We start from the raw sequence: 21,756 nt of genomic DNA on the forward strand, positions 1-21,756 counted from the left end.
TACGATGTAACCATCTGCTCTCCTCAACCATGCATTAGAATTGAAATAACATACCTTTAAAAACTAACCACATCAGTCCTTGATCATAGCTTTTCTATGTCTTTTCTCTGTTTTTAAATGCTCTCATGCTTTAAGTCAGAGGAAAAAAGCTGCAAGTCTGTTGAAGAAAAACAAGTCCATAAGAATACATAATTGTAAGCTTAAAGAATCTCCCACCACCGCCACCACTCTCAGACTCCCCTTACAGTCTTGTCATTCTGCACAGTCAATGACAGAGCTAAAAAAAATACATAAAGTGAACAGTCAGGAGAAATAGCAACTGATTAGAATTATGACTTTTATTTTTATTCACTAGAGCAACATTGAGGAAAGAATTTTTACATACAGGGTTTTAAATCAACTTTACAAGCAAGTCCCAATATACAATATTTACTCTGGCCTGGGTAAAAAAAAAAAACAACAAAACCAACAAAGCAGATATAGTAAGGGTACCTCTTGTTTTAGCTAGTGCTGAATTTAAGATTTCATTGACACTGGAATTATATTGTTTTTATTAAGATGCTTTTATAGTTGAGTAGGCAGCTAGAAGCTTTCCCACAACAGTGACTGGCTTTCCTCCATAGCGTTGTTGTTAAGATTACTATACTGAGGCCTACCACCAGAATCATGTATTAAACCCACTCTGCTCAGAAAAAGCCACTATAACAAGATAAGGAATAGTTACGGAAGCCCAATTCAAGAACAGAATGCCATTATGAACGGCAAGAAAATGTCCACAATAAGAGGATTATGTGCTGTGCAAAAACAAATACTTCTCCCCCCCGCAACATGCAACCTACCCAAGTATGACATTTCAGAATAGAATGTGCATATGGTTGTGACATGCAAACAAAGTAAATCACGCAAACGATAACCAGTTTTCCAGCATCATTATAACAAAAGGGCATTTAGATCAAGGATGAAGTAAATTTCACTGAGCTATGGTGCAGTCTAATTGCTATGTCTAACTTTAGTCTCACTGCTGTGAGAGTTGAAGAACCCACCTTTTTCAGAACTACATGAAAAATTCAGTGCAGTTTTGGATTTTCAGGGCTTCTGTGATCATTTCCAGGAATTCTAACAGTCAGTATTGCACTTTTTTTTTCCCCCCCAACAAAAAGATATGCTGGGACCATTATTTTATTTTATTTTTTTAAGGGCTATGCTAGTCCTAAGAAAATGTTGCCTTTGGCCTTGATTGGCAAAACGAAGCGCTCGCTTCAGGGAAGTGGAAGGTAATTGGCTGCTTCAGCAGTGTTAAAACTCCACAGTAAATTTAAAGCCATTGCACAACAAAAAAATCAGTACACTACATGACTATTTCTAAACATGCTAGAGTGCATATCAATTTTGTGAAAGTGACGTGATGATATCTTGGAAACAGTAATGCTAGCAGGGAAATTAGTTTCAAACAAAAGCCATACACAGCAGGAGGCATCTAGATTATTTTAGGCACAACTCCAAGCAATAAAGCTCATTTAAAGTGCAATTCTGTTTTTTTCTTTTGTGTTTATTCACTTGTTAAAACATGTAATTGCCTCTGTACATACGTACTGAACAGCAGTTTAATACTTCTGTGAATACTGCACAAAAGAATAAGACATTAAAAAATGCAATAATCAAAAAACCTAAAATTTAAAGATATAAAATAATTTATGCATTTAGAACAATCTGCACAAATACTGATTATATATCTGCACCTTCCATAAGGTAGATAAATTACCTGAAAATACATACTTAATCCCATTCTACAAGGTGTACACAACACCCTCTTACCCATCTCCCCCCAGCCCCCGTCCTTCACCAAAGTGAGCCTTCAAACTTCACTTCACTGCTACTCTTCCCCCTTGCCCATCTGCTGACAGGCTTTGCTCATACTCTGGACTTACTATACATGCAACAGAGCCTTCCCTAGAAAAGTCAGAAGAGCTAAAATACTTTATAGGGATGTGAGGTTAGGAGCTGAATATAAACAATTCTGACTGGCATCTGTCTCATCCGTGATCAAATCCCAGTTTCTCCAGCTCAATGTCTCTCTAATCTTGCAGAACAAAATGAAGAAGTGCTATTTATTAACATCAAAAAAGTATAATCAATTTATGCTCCTTTAACAGGGAAAAAAACACCAAATAATGTATTTTTCATCTTCTGAAAATAAAACGAAGAGCCATCTTCTGTATAATGGAAACCCCCCTAGCGATCTCTCTGCTTCATTCCTAAGTTTTTCAGTAAAGGTGCAGACAGATGGATATCTGTTCTTTTAAATGTAAACATAAAAATTTTAACATCACTAAATCAGACTGGTGACAATTCCAGAATAAGAAGCAACAAAATTCATGGTGAAATATCCATCAATAGCATTAAGTGAAAAGAATTTTTTTTTTCATAAAATCATATACAACCAAAAATAAAATCAGCCTCTCTTCAAGGAAAGTGAACATAAAACAACCTTCCGCAGAAATCTATACGGACCAGGAAATGAACCGGGAACCTGATCATTCCCTCAGCAGTTTTTAAACTCTTGAGTAACACAGTTAGCTGCCAGGAGCTAATTTGGGAAATATTCAAAAAATCATTATCAAAAGTACACATTTACACTGAAGGCCATCTAATTCAGTGCTCTGCAAGAAAAAGTAATTTTTTCCTGGAGAATATTTGTAACAGCAATCTTGAATTGTATTTACTTTCATCTTATATAAGCTACAGCAGTTACCGTTACTCATTACTTCTTGGTTACATTCTCTTCCACATAGCCCCTTCAATTAACAGGGAGTCCTGTAGGTCTCTTACTTCAGATTCTGAGAAGCAGTTCTGTAATGTAAACTACCCCTTAACTCCTTCCTCCCCCAAACTTCTCATTTTTTCTACTACTTTGACAGTTAGAAGAATTGCAACATGATGAATCCAAACTTTTGGGGACATTCATTACATAATGAGAAATTCAAATCGCATGATTTTTCTTCCATGTACCCATCCAACCAAGGTATCCATCAGTATACCCCGAATTAAAGGGCTGATATTACACAACATGATTGTGGAAAATATTTATGAAATGTCTACACCCATTCACTTCATTTTCTCAAAGAAAATACTGTAATGTTTCAATGTCCTATGGCAAAAGCCTAGAATAAACTTTTACTGTATTTCATTTTTCTGTCATTATATGCTGTACACAAACAGAATTTGAGTCAACCGTAACAGCCTTCTGCTGCTTATTTTAAAAACAATTTAAGAATAGAAAAAAACATTAACATCTACTATTCAGTGATGGGGAAGAAGTGGAGAATAGGAGATGGGACATAACATTAAGTTTTCAGAACACTTGACTGGATATGTATATATTCAACTCACAGCTCATGTGTTATGGTCCCATAGTTGCACCGTGATGGGCACATTTCCACACCACTTTGGGAAAAAAAAAAACAAATTACCCTAGATAGCCAAAGAATGTTGATTTTTTTGTTTTATTTCCCCAAAACGCTCCTTGCCAGTTATCATGCGCTTCTTGAATAATTACAAAAAAAAATTACAGAAAAACCCCCAAAAGAAAATGCACATCTCTGAAAAACTCTTAGAGTACCAGCTCTGGATAAGGACAAATAAATGGGGTTAATTTATTATTATTTAAAAATAGTTGCTTTTTTAATACAGGTTTTATTACGTAAAATAGTTTCAAATCCTTACACATATGGCAAAGTTTGTGCAAACGTTTCAAGTCAGGTACTTCAGAGTCTTTCAATATTAAACAGAAATCAATAAATACAAACAGTACAATAAAAGTTAAAATATATCCATTAAAATGCATGTTGTGCAACCTCAACATAGGTGTTATGGACCCCTAATTCCCATGGGCTCCTTACTTACCAATTCATAAGAGCCTTTATTGCAAGGTTTTGCACAAGTATCCTTAGCACTACATTTTGAGAATATACCCAGTAACGTGTCTATCATACAATAAAAACATACCACGATATCTTAACAAATGATGCTGTTTAAGAGAGAAGATCCATTTCACCATGTGAAATCCACTGTCTGTGAAGAGTGAAAATTAGATAAAGAACAGAGTAACTTCAGATTACAGCAAAAACAATACAAACCACTCAACCCATCAGATTAAATAACATTAAATATGTCAGTCTTCAGATAATGATAAATACGAGGATTTTTGCATAGGCCTCTGGAATACAGAGTCAGAATTATGGCCAATAAAACATCTGCTAATAATTCTAACTTTCTACCACTCTAACCTAACGAGTCCTCAGAACCAAGAAGTTAAACTGAATAGTAATTTCATTGTCTAATTACTCAAGTTAACAGAGGTAAGAAATTATTTCTGCTCTCCTGGAATACATAGTGCAGCATTCTGGTATTCATGGTCACCAGACTTCAGTACTGATTAAGATCACTGTGCAATACAATCATTAATACAGAATTACAATATAATTTAACACTCTGAAGAACTGCTGCACAGCTCATAACATGAGCTTCAGAACAAAAAAACAGAATATGCAAACACTAAAGGAAAACGCTCTTTTTGCTATTCACTCAGGATTTGCAGGCTGTAGATAAAACAGCCTCAATGGCAGTCAATACATAGGAAGCAATTTAACACATGACACCACCCAATGAGATGTAGGTATGTTCTCAATGTGTCTTTGGTTTAGGGAGGCGGGAATGCCGATTAGAGGGCAAACTGTCCCCAGAATGCAAAGCGGTATTCTGTGTTTGCACATTTTCCTTTCTCTGTACTTGTGGCTTTGGGATGTTAGTCTTCAAACAGGTGCTTTGAGGCTCTTGAGACACCGATGTGGATTTCTGACTGCTCATTTGCTTAGATTTAACAAAGGATATAGTTGGTGGACGAAGTTTGGACACTTTCTGACTCTGTTTACCCTTTAGGTCATCTGGACCAGATGTCGGCTGCAGTTGAGCCGAACTACTCAATGGTAGAAGCTCAGGTTCCTTGGAAGCAGCAGAATGATTTGCAGATCTTGCGAGTATGGCCATTGTAGGAGGCACTAAAGCAGTTGGAGGCTTTGCAATTCTTGAAGTCTTTGGCCGAGAAGCCTGGTATGTGAGTGAGGGTTGACCTTTCACAGCTACCTCAGTCCGCACCTCTTTAGCATCAATTCGTGTAGAGGTCTGAAGACAAGAACGAGATAGTAACGTACCTTCTTTATTACTAGCCACCTCCCCAGGATCTTCAGTACATTTATTTTTCACATTTTCCAAATACAACGCATTCTCATCTTTTATGTTTAATTCTATGTTCACTGAAGTGTTTACATCATTCAGGCTACTTCTCAGAGATATATTTGCAGCATTTTGATTCTGATGATTGCCATTTTCATGCACACCATGTTTAGAGTATTCACTGGGGGCCTCGATATGTGGCATTTTTATTAGTTTTCCCTGGACGAGGTCTGTGGAACTGGGAAGGCTGCTGGAAGGCTGTAGTACTTGAGGCTGTTGAAGAGAAAAGAATGCAGTAATATGTTAGGCAAAGAAAACACCAGATAACATTCTGAACCCAAAGTATGCTGACTGGATGCTTGGCAACAGCTGTATATCTTTTACAAAATTAAAACTTTTTACTTTGGTAAAAGAGGATGGTTCATGGGACACATACAAATGTGACTTGTAACTTAGGTGGAAAAAGTTAAACCACTACTGAAATACACAATAACAAAGACAAAAAAAAAAAATCAGTGTAAAGTAAGAAACATGAAAGAGACTTGGTTGATGGTTTTGCCTTAGTCTGCAGGACATCCTAACAATTACACAAGAATACTGATCAAATCCTGATTTGAATTCTTAAACAAATGCAACAGCTATCAGACTATCCATCTTTTAGTTTCTATATACTGTGTACTTAAGTTAGCTACCCCAAAACTTTAATTGTTGCTACATACTATATAGGCAGGAATTTATATAAAATATATTCATTTTCATTAAGATTTCTCTCTGTTGGAGAGTGGTTTACTTCTGATTTCCTTCACATGCAGAACAGTAAGCAGAAACAACCCCAGTGAAGTCCATGGAGTTATACTACGTTGCTTTAAACATGAGGATGACTTGTCCCTTTACAGTTATCACCCAGTCCTCTGACACCGCACACTTCTTTCATCATAAATAGAGATAAGCCTCTTTGCTGGGGAAAATCTGGGATAGGGAGAGGATGGCCCAAGGGCAGCAGAGCTTCACAGAATACTGTCGCAGGGGGCTGAGTAAGCATGCAGGAGGGGAAGTAATTGAATTTACAGCACATTTTCCTTGTATAACTGATGCCAGAAAATTGGATGCAGGTATGCCGTAATTAGGTTACTGAATAGATTTAGCTAACTGCATTATCTTGAAGTGAATTCAAATGGGCTGGTAAAGAAACTATCTTCAACAAAACAGCACAACAAAGTATACATGAAGCTAGAGCTCACACACTCCTAATAACCAAAGAGATAAAGGTAACCGGATGAAAACGTTACATTTTGTCAAAAGAGACGTTTCTGTATTGGACAAGAGAATTGCCAGTACCTTTTCTGGATCACAAAGTGAAGCAAATAATCATGGAGAATGGAGCTGTGCAACCTATTGCCACAGAAGACTGATCTAAGTTTCAGTTTTTCAAAAAGGACAGGTCATTTTTATGGATAACAGTAGTGCTTCAATTTAAATCAAGGTGCATAAGTTTCAGCTTGCTTCTAACTACCAACAGCCAAGAAAATACCTGCGAAGAGCAAATTACTCTGAGAATTCTGAGCTTCTTCATCAGGCTCTGAAATGAGTGAGTATGAACAAGCAGGCTTTGTCTCCACCAGACAGACGCACTGCAGCTTTCCTGTTACTTTGCAGTTTTGCTGCATATCCTTCTTCCTCAGTCCATCTCAGACTCCTATCTGACTATACAGACAAAATGTTATGCACAGGGTGAGCTCTGAGCATCTTTGACTCAGCCAGTATCCCTCCCAATACTTTTTATCCATAGTAAATAACCATGCTAGTATTCATCAGAAGTGTCTGTAAATGAGAGAAACTCACTGGCAGGGGCTTTTCCCTTGTATACCAACTGGCTTAGCTACAGTCCTCCACTGCTGTGCTCTGCAGCTCCACACACTGCATTAACCCTGCTGTGTCTCCCTGCCCAGTGTGAATGACACACTCCTCTCTCATACTTCTCCTACCCTTGGCTATGAATTGCATTATGGTCACTGTGCTAGTGGTGGTTAGGAGACAGAAACACAGAAACCAGAAAAAAAGGGAAAAAAAAGAAAAATTACAGCTATTCCATGTCTGAGGTATTCTCGCTGTCTGAACCACTGAGAAATTCTGCTGTACATTCAGATTTGGCAACTCTGTCCATGGCAGGTTGTTGAAACTAGATGATCTTTGAGGTCCCTTCCAACCTGAGCTGTTCTACAATTCTATTATTTCTATGTTTTCTTTGTTCTTTCCTGTAAAAAGACTATAATGTGTGAACACATACTAGACCTTAAACTTGTACACAGGTCTTGGAAGAATTACTGAATAGTCTGCAACGCATGGCAAACCCCAAAACCTATTAAAACTTCATCTATACTTTCAACAAGCTTCAAGTTTGGATGATTTTCTCATTTTCTTTATAGAGGAACTCAACTGCAACAAGCTACTCTTATCCCTGAAATTTGCTGAAACTACTTGAATCCATCCCAAGTGATAGTTTGTATGCAAATAGTCAACACACTAAAAGCATTTGCAAAATACAGTCAGTGAAAAAGAAGCAGCATTTGTCTTAAGGGATTTGAGTACAACTATCACTTCAGTCATCCTCTTGAATTATTATTCTCAGCTTCAAAACAGGAAAGAATTATCTGTCTGGTCTTCTTGCTCTTCTTAGAATTAGCAGAGAGACTATAATGATAACTGTGCATGCCACAATTCTATAATATTTCTAGAACAAGAGCACATTTCAGGACTCCTTAGATTTTCATCTTTCATCTAGCAGTATTACTGCTGCAAACAGAATCCTCAGAGTCATCGAGAGAAAAATTGATGGTAATGAGGGAAATACCAAGGTTTTTTGATCTAATTCCAATTTACTAGCCATCTTTTTCCACTTAAAATATACCAGTTCTACCTGTAAGAAAAGGCAACATCTAAGTTGGACCCGCGACATCAACAAGCAATAGACATGTTGAACAGTCTGAATACAATTGTTCTTGGGGAGGGGGGGAGGGGGGATTTAGAAGTGGTGTCAGATGAGTAGAAAAACCTTCATCTAGAATTAATGCATTTTTCCTCATCTATTTTTTCCTTGAGTGCTGTCAAATGTAGAACTATCCTCCTTCAGCAAGCAATCTTACAATAAGTACTAAAAACAAGAAGTAATTTTAAAATTTTAAGTTACAGCTTTTTTTTTTTTTTTTTTAAGAAATCCTGCAGATAAACTTATGTCATTTTTTCAGTGTTTGTGTAATGGGTTACAGAAATTATTATCCTTCCAGCGTAGGAGTTGACAGATGTTAGCCAAACTGGTTTATTGTTTCGAGAGCACACCTACAAAAGCAAAACTGCTAAAAATGTGTGCAGAAATCAAAGCAAGGCACATATTATTACTGCACTAATACGTAGATAACTGATTTTCTGATGTAGTGAATGCAAAAAAATCTATGTTTATAGAAGGTAGTATTATGTCAAGTTCAAATATGTACACAGTCATCAAAAACAACAAAAACTTTCCTCTCACCTAGAAAGGGTTTCTAAATGCCAGTCTTAAAAAAATGCAAATCTTTCCTGACACTACGGATCCTAACTTAGTAACTAATTACGATAGTTATACTAATCAGAAAAATTAACTTGTTGAAAAAGGAAGTTAATAGAAACATGAACAAGAAAGAGAAAAGCTTTTGATAATGCTGTTATTTCAAGGCTTTTGACAAAAAGTATATTTGATCTTAGCAATTTTGACAATTTTGCGTTTAATGCTTTGCATAGAAAAATAGCCAAATACGTACTTCCCTTGTTACCTCTCACAATCTAAAAGGGTCTAAGCAACTTAAGATCCATAAAGTTCATAATTTAAATGCAGAAGACAGCTAAGTGCCCAAAATTATGAAGATGGCACTACAGATACGGTATCATCTTTTGCCAAGTTTTTAAAAATACTGTACTGTTTCCTTATTTTCTATTTCTACTTACTCAAAGTCTGGTCACTTTTCAGAAATACAGGTTATTTCAAGATGCTACACATTCAAGATGACAGTGAAAGTAGAAAAACACTCCCAAAACATGCAAGTAACTGTTCATGGGGTTTTAACAAATTATGACTAAGCTATTAGTCTAAAAGCCAGCAGAAGGACTAGTGCTTCGTGAAACCTGCCACAAGGAGGGAGAATAGATAAAGAAGCATTTCCCCTCCTATGAATAATATTTTAGTACATACAAGTTTTAAAAATTTGTCATCTGTCTTGCTTTAAATACATATTAGACAATATTTCGAGGACAGACAGACAGTGACTTGGTAGCGACTGTCATACTAAGATTTCCTTTTTTGTCCAAAAGACCAAAATATCCAGGGAGACAAAAACACCTACATTCCTTTCTGATGTTCCTGGAATCTAAAGTTAGATGCTCAAACTTATTTCTAGTACCATGTGACTGAGGACAGTTAGTTCTCAGAAAGTACAGCAGACAAAACGCTTTGTGAACACGTTCCTTCTGCAAGACAAAGAAACAGACATTTCTGTAGCGGCAAGAACTTCAAATACTTGGATATATTGATGCACCAATCAAGATCATTCAATTGGAATTCCTATCACATTAGCCTCAGGGATTTTTCCTTGTTTCTCTAATCATCTGTTGAAAAATGCCAACAATATTCATGAAGAGGTTTATCATTAATATAAAGGTATTGAACCACTGAGATAGTTTTCCAATACAAAGCCAATAAAGATGTAAATAAGAATGTTATACTGATAAGCAGTTATGTAAAAATGGTCATAACAGTTATAGTGCAGTGCCTATTTCTACTTTAAAATTCCATTCATTTTTGCTTTGGTCATTCTGTATCTCCAATCTAAATATCCACCTCAACTCCCCATACAGTACCTCTGCAGAACTAAATAAGACGTTTTCTCCCTGCAGTATTTTGAGGAATGAAGGAAATGAAGGAATGAGAAATAAAAACTGCATGCACATCTCCAATAGACATGCATCATGCATAGGGCAAAAGAACAACAGTAAAATGCACGAGGAGGAGATGGGAAGAAATCTGAAGTTGTACTGTACCACGCTTTATCACAGAAGTAATGGACTAACTTCTCAACTCCTTGCCAATGGCATAATGGGAAAGCAGAGACAAGAAAAAGACAAGGACAATGACGTCAGAGGACCAAGACAAAACACTGAGCAATTGCCATGACAGAACTGCAACTTTTCATCATTTAAATTGCAATTAGCACATCCCACATTTGTTTTTAATCCATCTTCCAGAAACAAAGACAGCAATAGTATTTACTACTGCAGCATGAACCATGTTTATAGCAAGACCCGCATGGAATACCTTTGCTCTTTTACCTTCAAGTCTTTTAACACATTTACCCTCTTACACTTCAAATACTCTTAAGAATATTAACTAGAGTTTGTGTATGATTATAAGCACATACATCAAAGATATCTGCATCCACCTATATATGCTAGGTACCTAACAACGAACAAAAATGTCATAAGATAAACTGCGTTACATATTTTGACCTTGTTGACTGTACCCATCTTCCTTGCAACTCACTGATGAGCCTGAAGAAAGAGACTCCAAACTACTGTGTCTTCTTTTTGGAAAAGGAGTAAGGAGTGGGGAGGAACAGAAACTCCTCCACAAATATGTATCGTTTTCTGACATCACATCTCACTGCCATTGCAGAGGATAAGCTGTCATTTCACAGACCTTCATTTGAAAATGCAGCCTTGCTGGAAGGCTACAATGAAAAGCTGTCATTTTCTACCATCAAGATTTCACACCTTAAATCTGCAGCATTTGTCAATTTTTTTTTTCCTCCTTCTTTCACTTACAATTAGCTGTATTAAACCTGTGTCCCAATATCATAAAATAGCATTTGGTAGTATGGAGTATGACATCCAACTATGACACAAACTGAATCTCTCCCCTTTTCTTCAAACCACCAGTCACCACTGTGTGAGGTAATATAATAATAACATGGCATAGCATGGATTCCTCTGCATAATCTGTATATAAACACAATTTTCTAAAAAAAGAATTGCTGAAAATAATATGGTACATCAAGGCAGGTTTTTTGTCCACGCATTCAGATCTATGGGCAACTAGAAGAAAAGTATGACCATACAAAATTAAGGTTCAATTACAAACATAACTGATTAGGTACACAAAACATTTCCACTGTAGTCCAAACATCCAACTACCGAAGGGTGTTTTCTTAAAGGATATTTCTTCATATAACTGCACACTATATGTATTTATTTGTGTTGTGAGAGATTGAAGGACAATAATACAGTCTTCCCAGGACATTTTTAATAATTTATTACTCTTAACGTGAGAGTCATAGAACTTCCAAGATAATTTTCTGAAGCAAATTTGTTCTGCTAATATCAGGACTTTGCACACCCTACCAAGAACCTAAATTGGTCAGGAAATTCTTAGATTTATCATGGAAATATATCATAAAGTTAAGTTGCATACCCTTGTTGAAAAACGAGCATGAAAAAGTAAAGCATGGACCTCGTTTACGATCAGCGTGCATACAGTTGCCTTGCTGGTGATGGATGTATATATCATCCGCTAGAATTACTTCCATTACCTCTATTTGTAATTCTTATATACAAAAGCTCTAAATACTTACCCCACAAAGTGCTTAATAAACAAATGTGGACAACTGCAGTGCTTGAGGTGAGCAACAGAACAGTTTTCATCTCTATTTCTGTACAGAAAAGTACATAGGGCTATGTGCCTAGAGACACTGGTACTATATTCTTGTATTATAACAACAGCTTACAGTTGGCTCACTGAAAATGTGTATTCTAAATGTAGTGTTTCTACAGATGCATTGCTGAAGCTCTGGGATACAAATAGAAAAGTTTTGAATGGTATTGGAGAAAGTTTGCTATGTCCTCAAATTATATCCTATTACCAACAGAAACATAAGGTAACATAATATACGAATCAAGTTCAGCACAAATGAGTTACTGGAATAATAAAACCATACAGTTTCATTCTTAAGAAGAAATCCACACACTATTGGGAAAGCGTTTATGAAATATAAAACGCTAAATTGTCTCTAAGGCTGCTGGAGCAACAAAACATTACAGAAAGTATTCTTCTTAGAAGAAGAAAACATACATCTAATTCCAAAGCATGGAAAAAAAAAGCCTCCAATGTCATGAATGGATCTTAAGGCAAGTCAGGCTGTAGGCACTCTAACCTTGTAATCAGTGCTAACAGAAGAAGCGTATACACAAAAGTATGATGATATTTGATAGTAGGGGTACATTACCTGTCCTGTACAGCAGCCATAAAATTATATTAAACAACTGTATATGACCAGTTTACAGATTTACATCCTCAATCTACAGTGTTTCTAAGTAATCTATCTATCCATCATCTACCAATAACACAGCAAGTACTTGCATCATTCACAAGTGCACATACTTTCTTAGGTTTGGGATCCTGAATCTCAGAGTGACTGAGGCTGGCAGGGCCCTCTGGGTCCATCTGGCCCAACTCTGGCTCCAGTAGGGACCCCCAGAGCAGGATGCCCAGGGCCACATCCAGGCAGCTTCTGAAGACCACCAAGGAGGAGCCTGTGCCAGTGCTCCACTACCAGTACGAGGAAGTGCTTCCTAACGTTTAGACAGAACCTCCCATGTTCTAGCGTTCTAAATTCCTATTCCTAAATTCCAATTATCTCTGGACAGAAAACACTGCCAAAACATTCCTTTGTGTTCCCATCGCCATCTCAATATTATTGCAAAAGAACTACAATATTTTTTTTTTCCTATTCTCAGTGGTGATACTCAGCTCACTGCTTTCCCCAATTCCCTCCCCTTTTGCATTCCTTACCAAAGACAGGAGACCTAAAATCTCTGTCCGAACCAAAAGAAAATCTAGTATGGAGGATGCAGAAAGATGCTAGTGATAACTCCTGTAACTATTAATTTATAGAATTTAATGCATAAGATGTATATTTAAAACATCCAACCAGCTTTAGTAATGGAAGCTCACTATGGAATCCTTGAATAAGAGGCTGCTGCAGTTGGTGGAGGAATGCAGTGGGAGCTCAGAACCACTAAGAGATTAGCAAAGATCTCTTCTTTAGTTAAGCAGTCAGTGTGAATGATGTGACACAGAGGCACATATCTGGCAGCTCAGAGAGCACTGCCCATTCTGGCTCTATGATTGGGAAGTTCCAGAACTGTGGTATTTATATGTTCCTCAGATCTAAGACCAATCTTTTCAGACTCCAATTCCCTGCTGATTGATAGGCTGTAAACCAGCCATGCTGTGGTACTGTTGCCCTCTAGCCAGAAACAGAACACGTGATGATCAGCTTTGGGAGTTCTACATTCATTACATTTACACACAGGCAAACACACAAACAAAGCATACCCTTCTACTGCAAAGAGAAAAGCCTATGGAACAGAGAGTGCATTCCTGGTGAGTTGATTAAATGAATATTGTCACAGAAACGTCAAGAGAGTATTTGAAATACAATTTGAGATGTCTTACAAGATTTTCTTCTCTTGTAGTTGAAATAATTGTCAGGATTATTTCAATCTGAAGTAAATGTAAGCTTAGTTTTCCAAGGTGCAGCTTACTCTTCAGATCTCCACCAGCCCTGGAAATCTTACTCTTTCCATAATTATACTGCATTTCCTGTCCAAATACACTCTTGGACATTGCTAAGCAAACACTGTAATTTTCAAATTACAGTAAATTAAAAAAATATAACTTTGCTTTATTAACTAGTTATATTTCTTTGAACAATTATGTTTATAATGCAATCCAAAGCACAAAATAAGACTTACCATTTCTCTACATCTATGTAAGTACACATTTTTAAAATCAGCAATTGTCTTTGTTTTGCAGATCCAAGCCAAGAGAACAAAAGCGTCTTATATCAGCCCATATTTTAGCTATCACAAAAGCAACGTTAGCAAGTCATGCCAGTCTTGCAACAGCCACTTCAATGTATTAGAAGTATTTTTACAACAAACACCAGGAGAAAAAAAAATACTAGTTTCAGGAAAGCCATTCTGAAAAGTTAAGAAAAATTCTAGTGAGAGGCAATGACAACTACATTGTCATCAATATCTTTTTATGTACATCCACAGCATATTCATGAAAATACATCCACATATGCAAACATGCAGACTTATGAGCAAACAGAACAAATGCAAATGGGATATTATATTACAGGCATGAAAAACAAAGGGAAAATGCAGCAAGCAAGATTTATGTTAAGATGAGACTGGAAAACAAGGGACTACTCCGGTTTGCCTGAAGATCTGCTGAAGTGGATCAGCATTCAGTAACCGTTACAAAGCTCTAAGTTGTAGCTGCTTATACGCTGGCTGAAGGAAGCATTTTGGTTAGCCACAGACTGTTGTGTATGCCTGTAAATCTGCCTGAGAAAGGAGGATACTACAAGATGAACAGTGCGTGCAAAGGAAAGCTTCTACTGGAACACGGTGAGGGAGATGAGTGAGAAGTACAGACTCACTCTGTCTGCGGTGCGGTGGAACAGTCCGAGGGATGCCCTGGAATGAGCCCTGCCAGGGAGAGAAGGAGGGAGCAGAATACCCACCCTGTGCAGAAAGAGAGAGGGGGAGAAGTATAATAAAAAAGAGAACAGGGAAAAACAAGACACCAAAAAGCCACACCATTCTTTTCCGTTTTCCCCCAGAAAGGCATCAATATATTTACGAGTTTTTCTACTTCGTTGAGGTAAATGTGAGATTCTACTGAAGTCCACAGGAATTGATGGCATTGTGATGCCCTAACCTAGCCAGAAATCTTATAATACACCTCCGTTTTTATTCCATATATATGCACACAATTCTGCTAAAGTTGTTTTTCTTTTTTCCCCAGAGAGAAATATAGTAGCTGAACTTTTCATGTTAAAACTGCATGCTAAGATTTTTATTTTTATAAGTTTCAAAATGTTTTTTAAATGCCTTATGAATTAGTACATTGGTTAACAATACCTATCCACGGGAAAACCAAACAGTTTTAGTTCACAATAAAAAGACTTTCTCAGAAAAAAAATCCTAGTAAATCTCAGTGCTTTTGAGTCTTCTTTGCCCATGTTTTGATAGTGTTACTGATTGTGAAAGAGGAGACGTGACACTGACCTGCTTGCCTTGCACTTTGCTTTAGGAGCTTGAGCCTCCTACTACAGGATCAGAGAATTGTGACCGGGTATGTTGATTACTTGCAAAGTTTGCCTGTCAGATGTTTCAGATCATCACAGAAGTGACAGGAGGGAAAGTAACTTTACGTATATCTTTTTCTCTCTATCAACGCCTTTAAAAGAAGCCTACCCAAGTTGGAACTGCCCCCTCAAATCAGATACTCTTGATATTCCATTTCAGCAAGTCAGCTTTAAGTCTCTACAACCCTTCCACTGCTTACCAGTGGAAAATCTGTTTCCAAGGGATATGGAATACTGCTTCTAAGAATAAGGCCTTTCATTGCTTCCAGCTACCAGTAACCAGCAGATAGCAACAGCAACCATTTGTGGCTATTTCTTCAGATAGCAGGAATTTCATATCTAAACAGACATCTCTATCAAAAGCACCCAGGAACATGGTTTGCCTCTCCCCTCTAGTTTCTCTGCTGGCATATCTGTTGCACATCACACTGTTATGGTTGAACAAATAAAGTAGTATTTTATTTCCACAAGTTTTTTCAAAGTTTATTAAAGTACTACATGATTTCTACACAGAAATAGTCTACTTTTTTTTTTTCCCCCTAGTGTAAGTTTTAACATTTCCCTGACCTACCACTTTTCTACATCTAATTAGATTTTATACATCGTTATTCCAGGTTTCATTACTGCTAAGATGTAACTTAACATGTCCATCCAAATCAAGTCATAGAATTTGTTCGGTACAATGCTCTTTAACTAGAACAGAAAACAAAAAAAGTTGAGAAGAATTCTTTATTCTTCTTCAGAAGCGGAGATAAAACAATTACTTGAAAGAAATCACTAGGAAAAAGTTCACTGTTATTTGATTATCTCTAGATAGAGATACTGATTACTTAACATGTTTTCACAGTCTGCTGTCAGTAGCCACTAGTGTTCACACAATTTTAGACTGCCACATGAAAGAACGTTACTATTTTCAGTCTAGCAGTATGACAAAACAATATAATATGTTGCATCAATTGAGACTAGTATTAAAAAACAAATATTCCTAGGAACAAGACCAATCAACCCCTGACCGATGAGACATTAACAAAAGCTTTGGATTTCCACTGCACTGTACAAAAGAACAGTACATTTTTCAGGCTATCTGCATAAAGTTTGCTCACATTTCATCCTAAATTATGTCAGGATGCACGAACAATAGAAAATGACTTCCGTTCTCTAAATATAGTCCAGGCTCCAGACAGTAAAAAGGCCAGATTCACCAGGCACAGGTCTCATTTTGTAGAGAACTATTCAGCTTGGCAAAATGGTTTGGGTTTTTTTTGTGCTTCTTTTTTTCCTCCCCGGACTTGTTTGATATTTTAATGCATTAAATTAAGAAGAGTGGTTAAAGTTTTATACCCTCTTCCTTCTAAATGAGAGATTAAGTACAAGCCAGATGAGCTACTTAATACCTATAATATTACTGTAAAAGCAAAGAAATATTTAGATGTCTTGATACACTCCAGTACCTTTTAGGTATCCACACTAGCACTTCAAGGAACAGCCCTAAATACAGTCTGCTCCGTAATTCTTCATGATATTTAATCGTTATTTGTTGACTGAAGAAGTAAATAGAGAAAGGGCAAGTAACTTGTTCCCGTGTCTTGCCTGCTAGACTGAATTGCTCTCTAGGCAAGGCTCAGTTCCCCTCTCAGAATTGCCAAGGAACATTTTATAAGTTGAGAAGGAGAACTAGTTATTCCTCTGGCAGCAGACTTCAAAGTTTACATTGCTCCATATGGACAAGTCTCAAATGAAAGCCAAATTTCTCCTTTATAAAAATCAAAAGCATTGCTTAACTGTACCTCAAAAAAGTAATTAAAAATCAACATCAATGGAATCAAGTAAGGAACCAGAAATACAGTGCTAGAGATTCATTAGTGTCTGTATTATAACTTACGTTGGTTTTACAAGTTATAAATATTATATTGATCCTCTACATAAATCACATTAAGACATAGTTATCTGACAATAAGTCTGACTTATGAAAAGATGGATTTTCTTTTAATAGCATACAAAACTCCAGCAAATAAATTTATAAAGCTTTTTCTTTAAAAAGCCTCAGACCCACCTCCCTCTATTAGCCAAATATACGCTCGGATGTCCAAGGAAAAAAAGCATACTCACACTAAATAAACATATCTCCTCAGATTATGGCACATACTTAAAGTACACAGAAAACTGCAGTTTCCTAATAAGTGCAGGGAAGATAGCTTGATTACCAGAAAGTCTCTAAAACGCATAAGGAAGCTATAGTAGAACTAAAAGATGAGAACAGTACTTACCCTAGTTTTTATTAAAAAATAAATTTAAAAATATTTGGATTCTTCAAGGTTCTGCAGCTGTGATACAAGTCTTTCCACTTGCACTTTAATGCTAGACAGCAGCCTCAAGAGATCCTCCCCTCTCAGCTATTATGTGCATTGAGGCACTCAACTTTAATCCCATTCCTCTCATTTCACAGATATTGAAACAGGGAAACAGCAAAAGCATCTCAAAAGAAAAGTGATTTAGAATTTTAACTATCCAGCAAAACAGGAAACTCCAGAAAAGAGTGAAAATATGACCTACTCAAAACAGAACAAGATGAACATTTTCCATAGATCCTGACAGATTGTACAATTGTTGCTAAAAGCCTTGCAAAGTTTTAACCCAAACTGCACTGGAAAACCTGTTTTTTGTTGCTGCTGTTCTTAATTTTTAAGAAAAAATAAGAAAAAATAACCTAAAAAATACAAAAAGATTACTGCCAGACTTTTCCAGTGCTCTGACTTCAACCTTGGTATAACCCATCACATGAATAAAAAGAAATGCGGGACAACTGAGGAATCATGCCTAGGCAGCACAGATTCATGAAGAGCAGGTCCTGCTTGACCAATCTCATCTCCTTTAACCGGGTGGCCCGCATGGTGGATGAGGGAAACACTACTGATATTGCCTATCTAGACTTCAGCAAAGCCTTTGACTGACTCCCACAGTATTCTCCTGGGGAAGCTGGCAGCCCGTGGCTTGGACAGGTACGCTCTTTGCGTAAGGAGCTGGCTGGAGGGCCGGGCCCAGAGAGTGGTGGTGAATGGAGTTAAATCCAGCTGGTGACCAACCACGAGTGGTGTTCCCCAGGGGTCTGTGCTGGGGCCTGTCCTCTTCAATACCTTTATTGATGACCTGGATGAGGGCATTGAGAGCACCCTCAGTAAGACTGCAAATGACACCAAGCTGGCAGGAAGTGTCGATCTGCCTGGGGGTAGGAAGGCCCTACAGAGGGATCTGTATAGGCTGGATTGATGGGCAGAGGCCACCTGTATGACCTTAAACAGGACCAAGTGCCACATCCTGCACTTTGCTCACAACAACCTCATGCACTGCTACCACGCCTGGGGCAGAGGGGCTGGCAAGTTGCACAGAGGACAATGATCTGGGGGTGTTATGTGGCAGCCAACTGAACATGAGCCAGCAGTGTGCCCAGGTGACCAAGAAGGCTGATGGCATCCTAGCTTGTATCAGAAAAAGCGAAGCCATCAGGAGCAGGGAAGTGACTGTCCTACTATACTCTGCTCTAATGAGGCCACACCTCGAGTACCATCCTTAGTTTTGGGCCACTCACTCCTAAAAAGACACTGAGGCCCTGGAGCAGGTCCAGAGAAGGATCTGGAGCACAAGTCTTATGAGGAGCGGCTGAGGAAACTGGGGTTGTTTTAGTTTGGAGAAAAGGAGGCTCAGGGGAGACCTTGTTCTCTACAACTACAAAAGAGGCTCAGCCTCCCTTTCCAGGTAACTAACAATGGATGAGAGGTAATGGCCTTAAGTTGCACCAGGAGGAGGTTCAAATTGGAAATAAAATTTTAATTAAGAAAATTTTATTCTCAGAAAAAATGGTGATGCATTGGCACAGGCTGCCCAGGGAGGTTTCCAAGAAAAGGGTAGATATGGCACTAAGGGACATGGTTAGTGGGCATGGTGGGATGGGTTAATGGTTGACTAGATGATCTTAATGGCCTTTTCCAACCTTCATGATTCTATGACATGCTTCTGCCAGAGCAGGACAAGAGAAATATTTCTAAGCTACTGCTGTATAGTAGTCTTAGACCATCAGCCAAATATTGCAGCTCTTTTTCCAAGGATATACCAACATTCAAAACTACTACTACTAGGAAAAGTCTTTCCTGCTGCAGAAAAAAAATGCAGGAAAGGTCCATGTCCAGAGCTTTTGAGCACTACTATGAAGATGATCTTTACTGTCTCAGCTAGCATTAGCAGCTGTCCCACATAAACTTAAGAGATCACATGGTAAAGAAATCTATGACATATTTCAAGCATCAATGCAAACCAAATGTTTTTGCATCAGTTTCCCTTTGCTAGCCTAGCAGCAGAAAGATATAGATGAGTAACTCTGGCATGCAATGGTAATTTTGGAAGTATAAGGTAAATTCTATGTGGTAGTTTTCTACTGAACAAACAAAAATCATCCACAAAAGCATTAAAGGCTCACTTTTTGGCACGTGCCTGCCTGTTACACAATGTAACAGTGTTGCTGTAACAAAGCAAGAAGCAGATGTCCAACACAATTACCTAGCCCAGCTATGGTCTGTGCTACCAAAAAAGAGAACGTATTAGTAATCGGTATATTACGAGGGCTGCAGTGAAAGTAATGCCTCCTATTTTGTTATGGTGGCCCATGATGTCAGAGGCAGATATTGGTGGTATGGCAGCAGAGGTTGAACCTTCCCGACAATATTCTGTTACATGTTGTTGCCATGCCACAGATGGCAGCAGAGGGGCAGTCTGACAGAGCGGTGTCAGACATGGAAGTGCGAATGAAGCAAAGGTATGGAACTCAGTTCCTCCACGTGGAATAAATGGCATACATTCACTGATGGAGACCAAACAGTGGATATGAGCGCAGTGAGGTGGAAGGTGGTATGTTTCAGCAGGAACAGGAAGAACAGCATGTGCAAGTTTGTCAGGACCTACTGAACAAATATGAGGCTAAAGATGACAGTTTCCTGGATCGCACCATTACCGGTGACAAGATGTGCTGTCACCATTACAAACTGGAGTCAGAACAGCAGCTCATGAAGTGACGACATGTGAATTCCCCATCACAGAAAAGGTTCAAGGCACAGCACCTCAACAGGTAAAGCGATGTGCACAATATTTTTAGATTGGAAAGGCGTGATTCTTTTGGATTTCCTGGAACTCAGACAAACCATCAATTCTGACTACTACATTGTAACAATAAGCTGAATGCCCAATCTTCCAGAGTTAGGCCAGAGAAGGTGGCAACCTTTCTCTTGCAACATGACAGCATCAGGTCCCATACCAGCTTGAAGACCGTGGAGCACACTGCCATTCTTGGCTAGGCTATCCTACCACATCCACCATATAGTCCAGATTTGGTGCCTCCTGACTTCCATCTGGTCAGGCCAATGAAAGATGGACTGCACAGGCAACATTCTCTTAGCAACAATGCTGTCACAGTAGCTGTGAAACAATGGATCACTTCTGCTGGTGCAGATTTTTATGAGCGTGGCATGCAGGCTCTCATTTATTGATGGCAAAAAAAGTATAGCTACTGGCAGTGACTATGTTGAAAAAAGATGCTTTGTAGCCGAGAATTTGCTCTATCAAAAGGTGTTGTTGTGCTCTTTGTAGCTGTTGTAGTTTCCATGAAAATAAATAGGAAGCATTACTTTCAGAACAACCTTTGCATAACAGATGAGCAAGTGAACAATAGAGAAGTGCTGGACAATGACAGAAACCTATGCTAAATGTGAAGATAAACACAGTGACTAGGCTTCAGCACCTGGAGGTTAGAATTAATAGTTGCAGAGTCAAACCATACAAAAAACTAAGGCTAAGGTGGAAGATGACACTCAAAGACAACAATAGAAAGCAGAGACAGCCAAATTATTATTAAGGTTCACCAAAATAATGGGAAAGTCTATGGAAAAATAAGGTGTAACAATACACTAAAGGAAGGCAAAGTGCAGACTAAGATGTAGCAAAGAACAAGAATACATCTGCTCCCATACACACTGCTGTTTTAAAAGAGACATGAATGAACATACATAAAACTTTAAGAAACAAAACTTGATCTTATCATTACTTACTTCTCTGAGACAAAGGAATAAACCAGCTCTTACTGTACACTATTTACTGTTCCAGGGCATGAGAGAATATTCAAACTAAGAAGAAATCCATTATGCTAAGGAATTGGATCTCGGGGGCAAGAATCCTTTACAGGCATCTTCATCTAAATTCAAGGTTTTATCATTAATTTGCTCATATTTTACTTTTCAGC

The 21,756-nt window shown here is 37.9% G+C and overlaps 1 protein-coding gene across 3 annotated transcripts in view; it reads right to left on the reverse strand.

Moving 5' to 3' along the window:
- Positions 324-21,756, reverse strand: part of CCSER2 (coiled-coil serine rich protein 2) — a 72,606-nt gene continuing 51,173 nt past the window's right edge. For 2 of the 3 annotated variants that reach the window (XM_021397835.1, XM_021397834.1), the window contains exon 11: positions 324-5,505. In XM_021397835.1, the coding sequence (XP_021253510.1) occupies positions 4,684-5,505 (822 nt within the window). In that variant the 3' untranslated portion in view covers positions 324-4,683. Of the gene's footprint in view, positions 5,506-14,762; positions 14,848-21,756 lie in introns of all 3 variants that reach the window. The other variant, XM_021397836.1, reaches the window with a different exon arrangement.

The sequence above is a fragment of the Numida meleagris genome, chromosome 5 (assembly GCF_002078875.1).
Source record: "Numida meleagris isolate 19003 breed g44 Domestic line chromosome 5, NumMel1.0, whole genome shotgun sequence".
Taxonomy (NCBI): Eukaryota; Metazoa; Chordata; class Aves; order Galliformes; family Numididae; genus Numida; species Numida meleagris.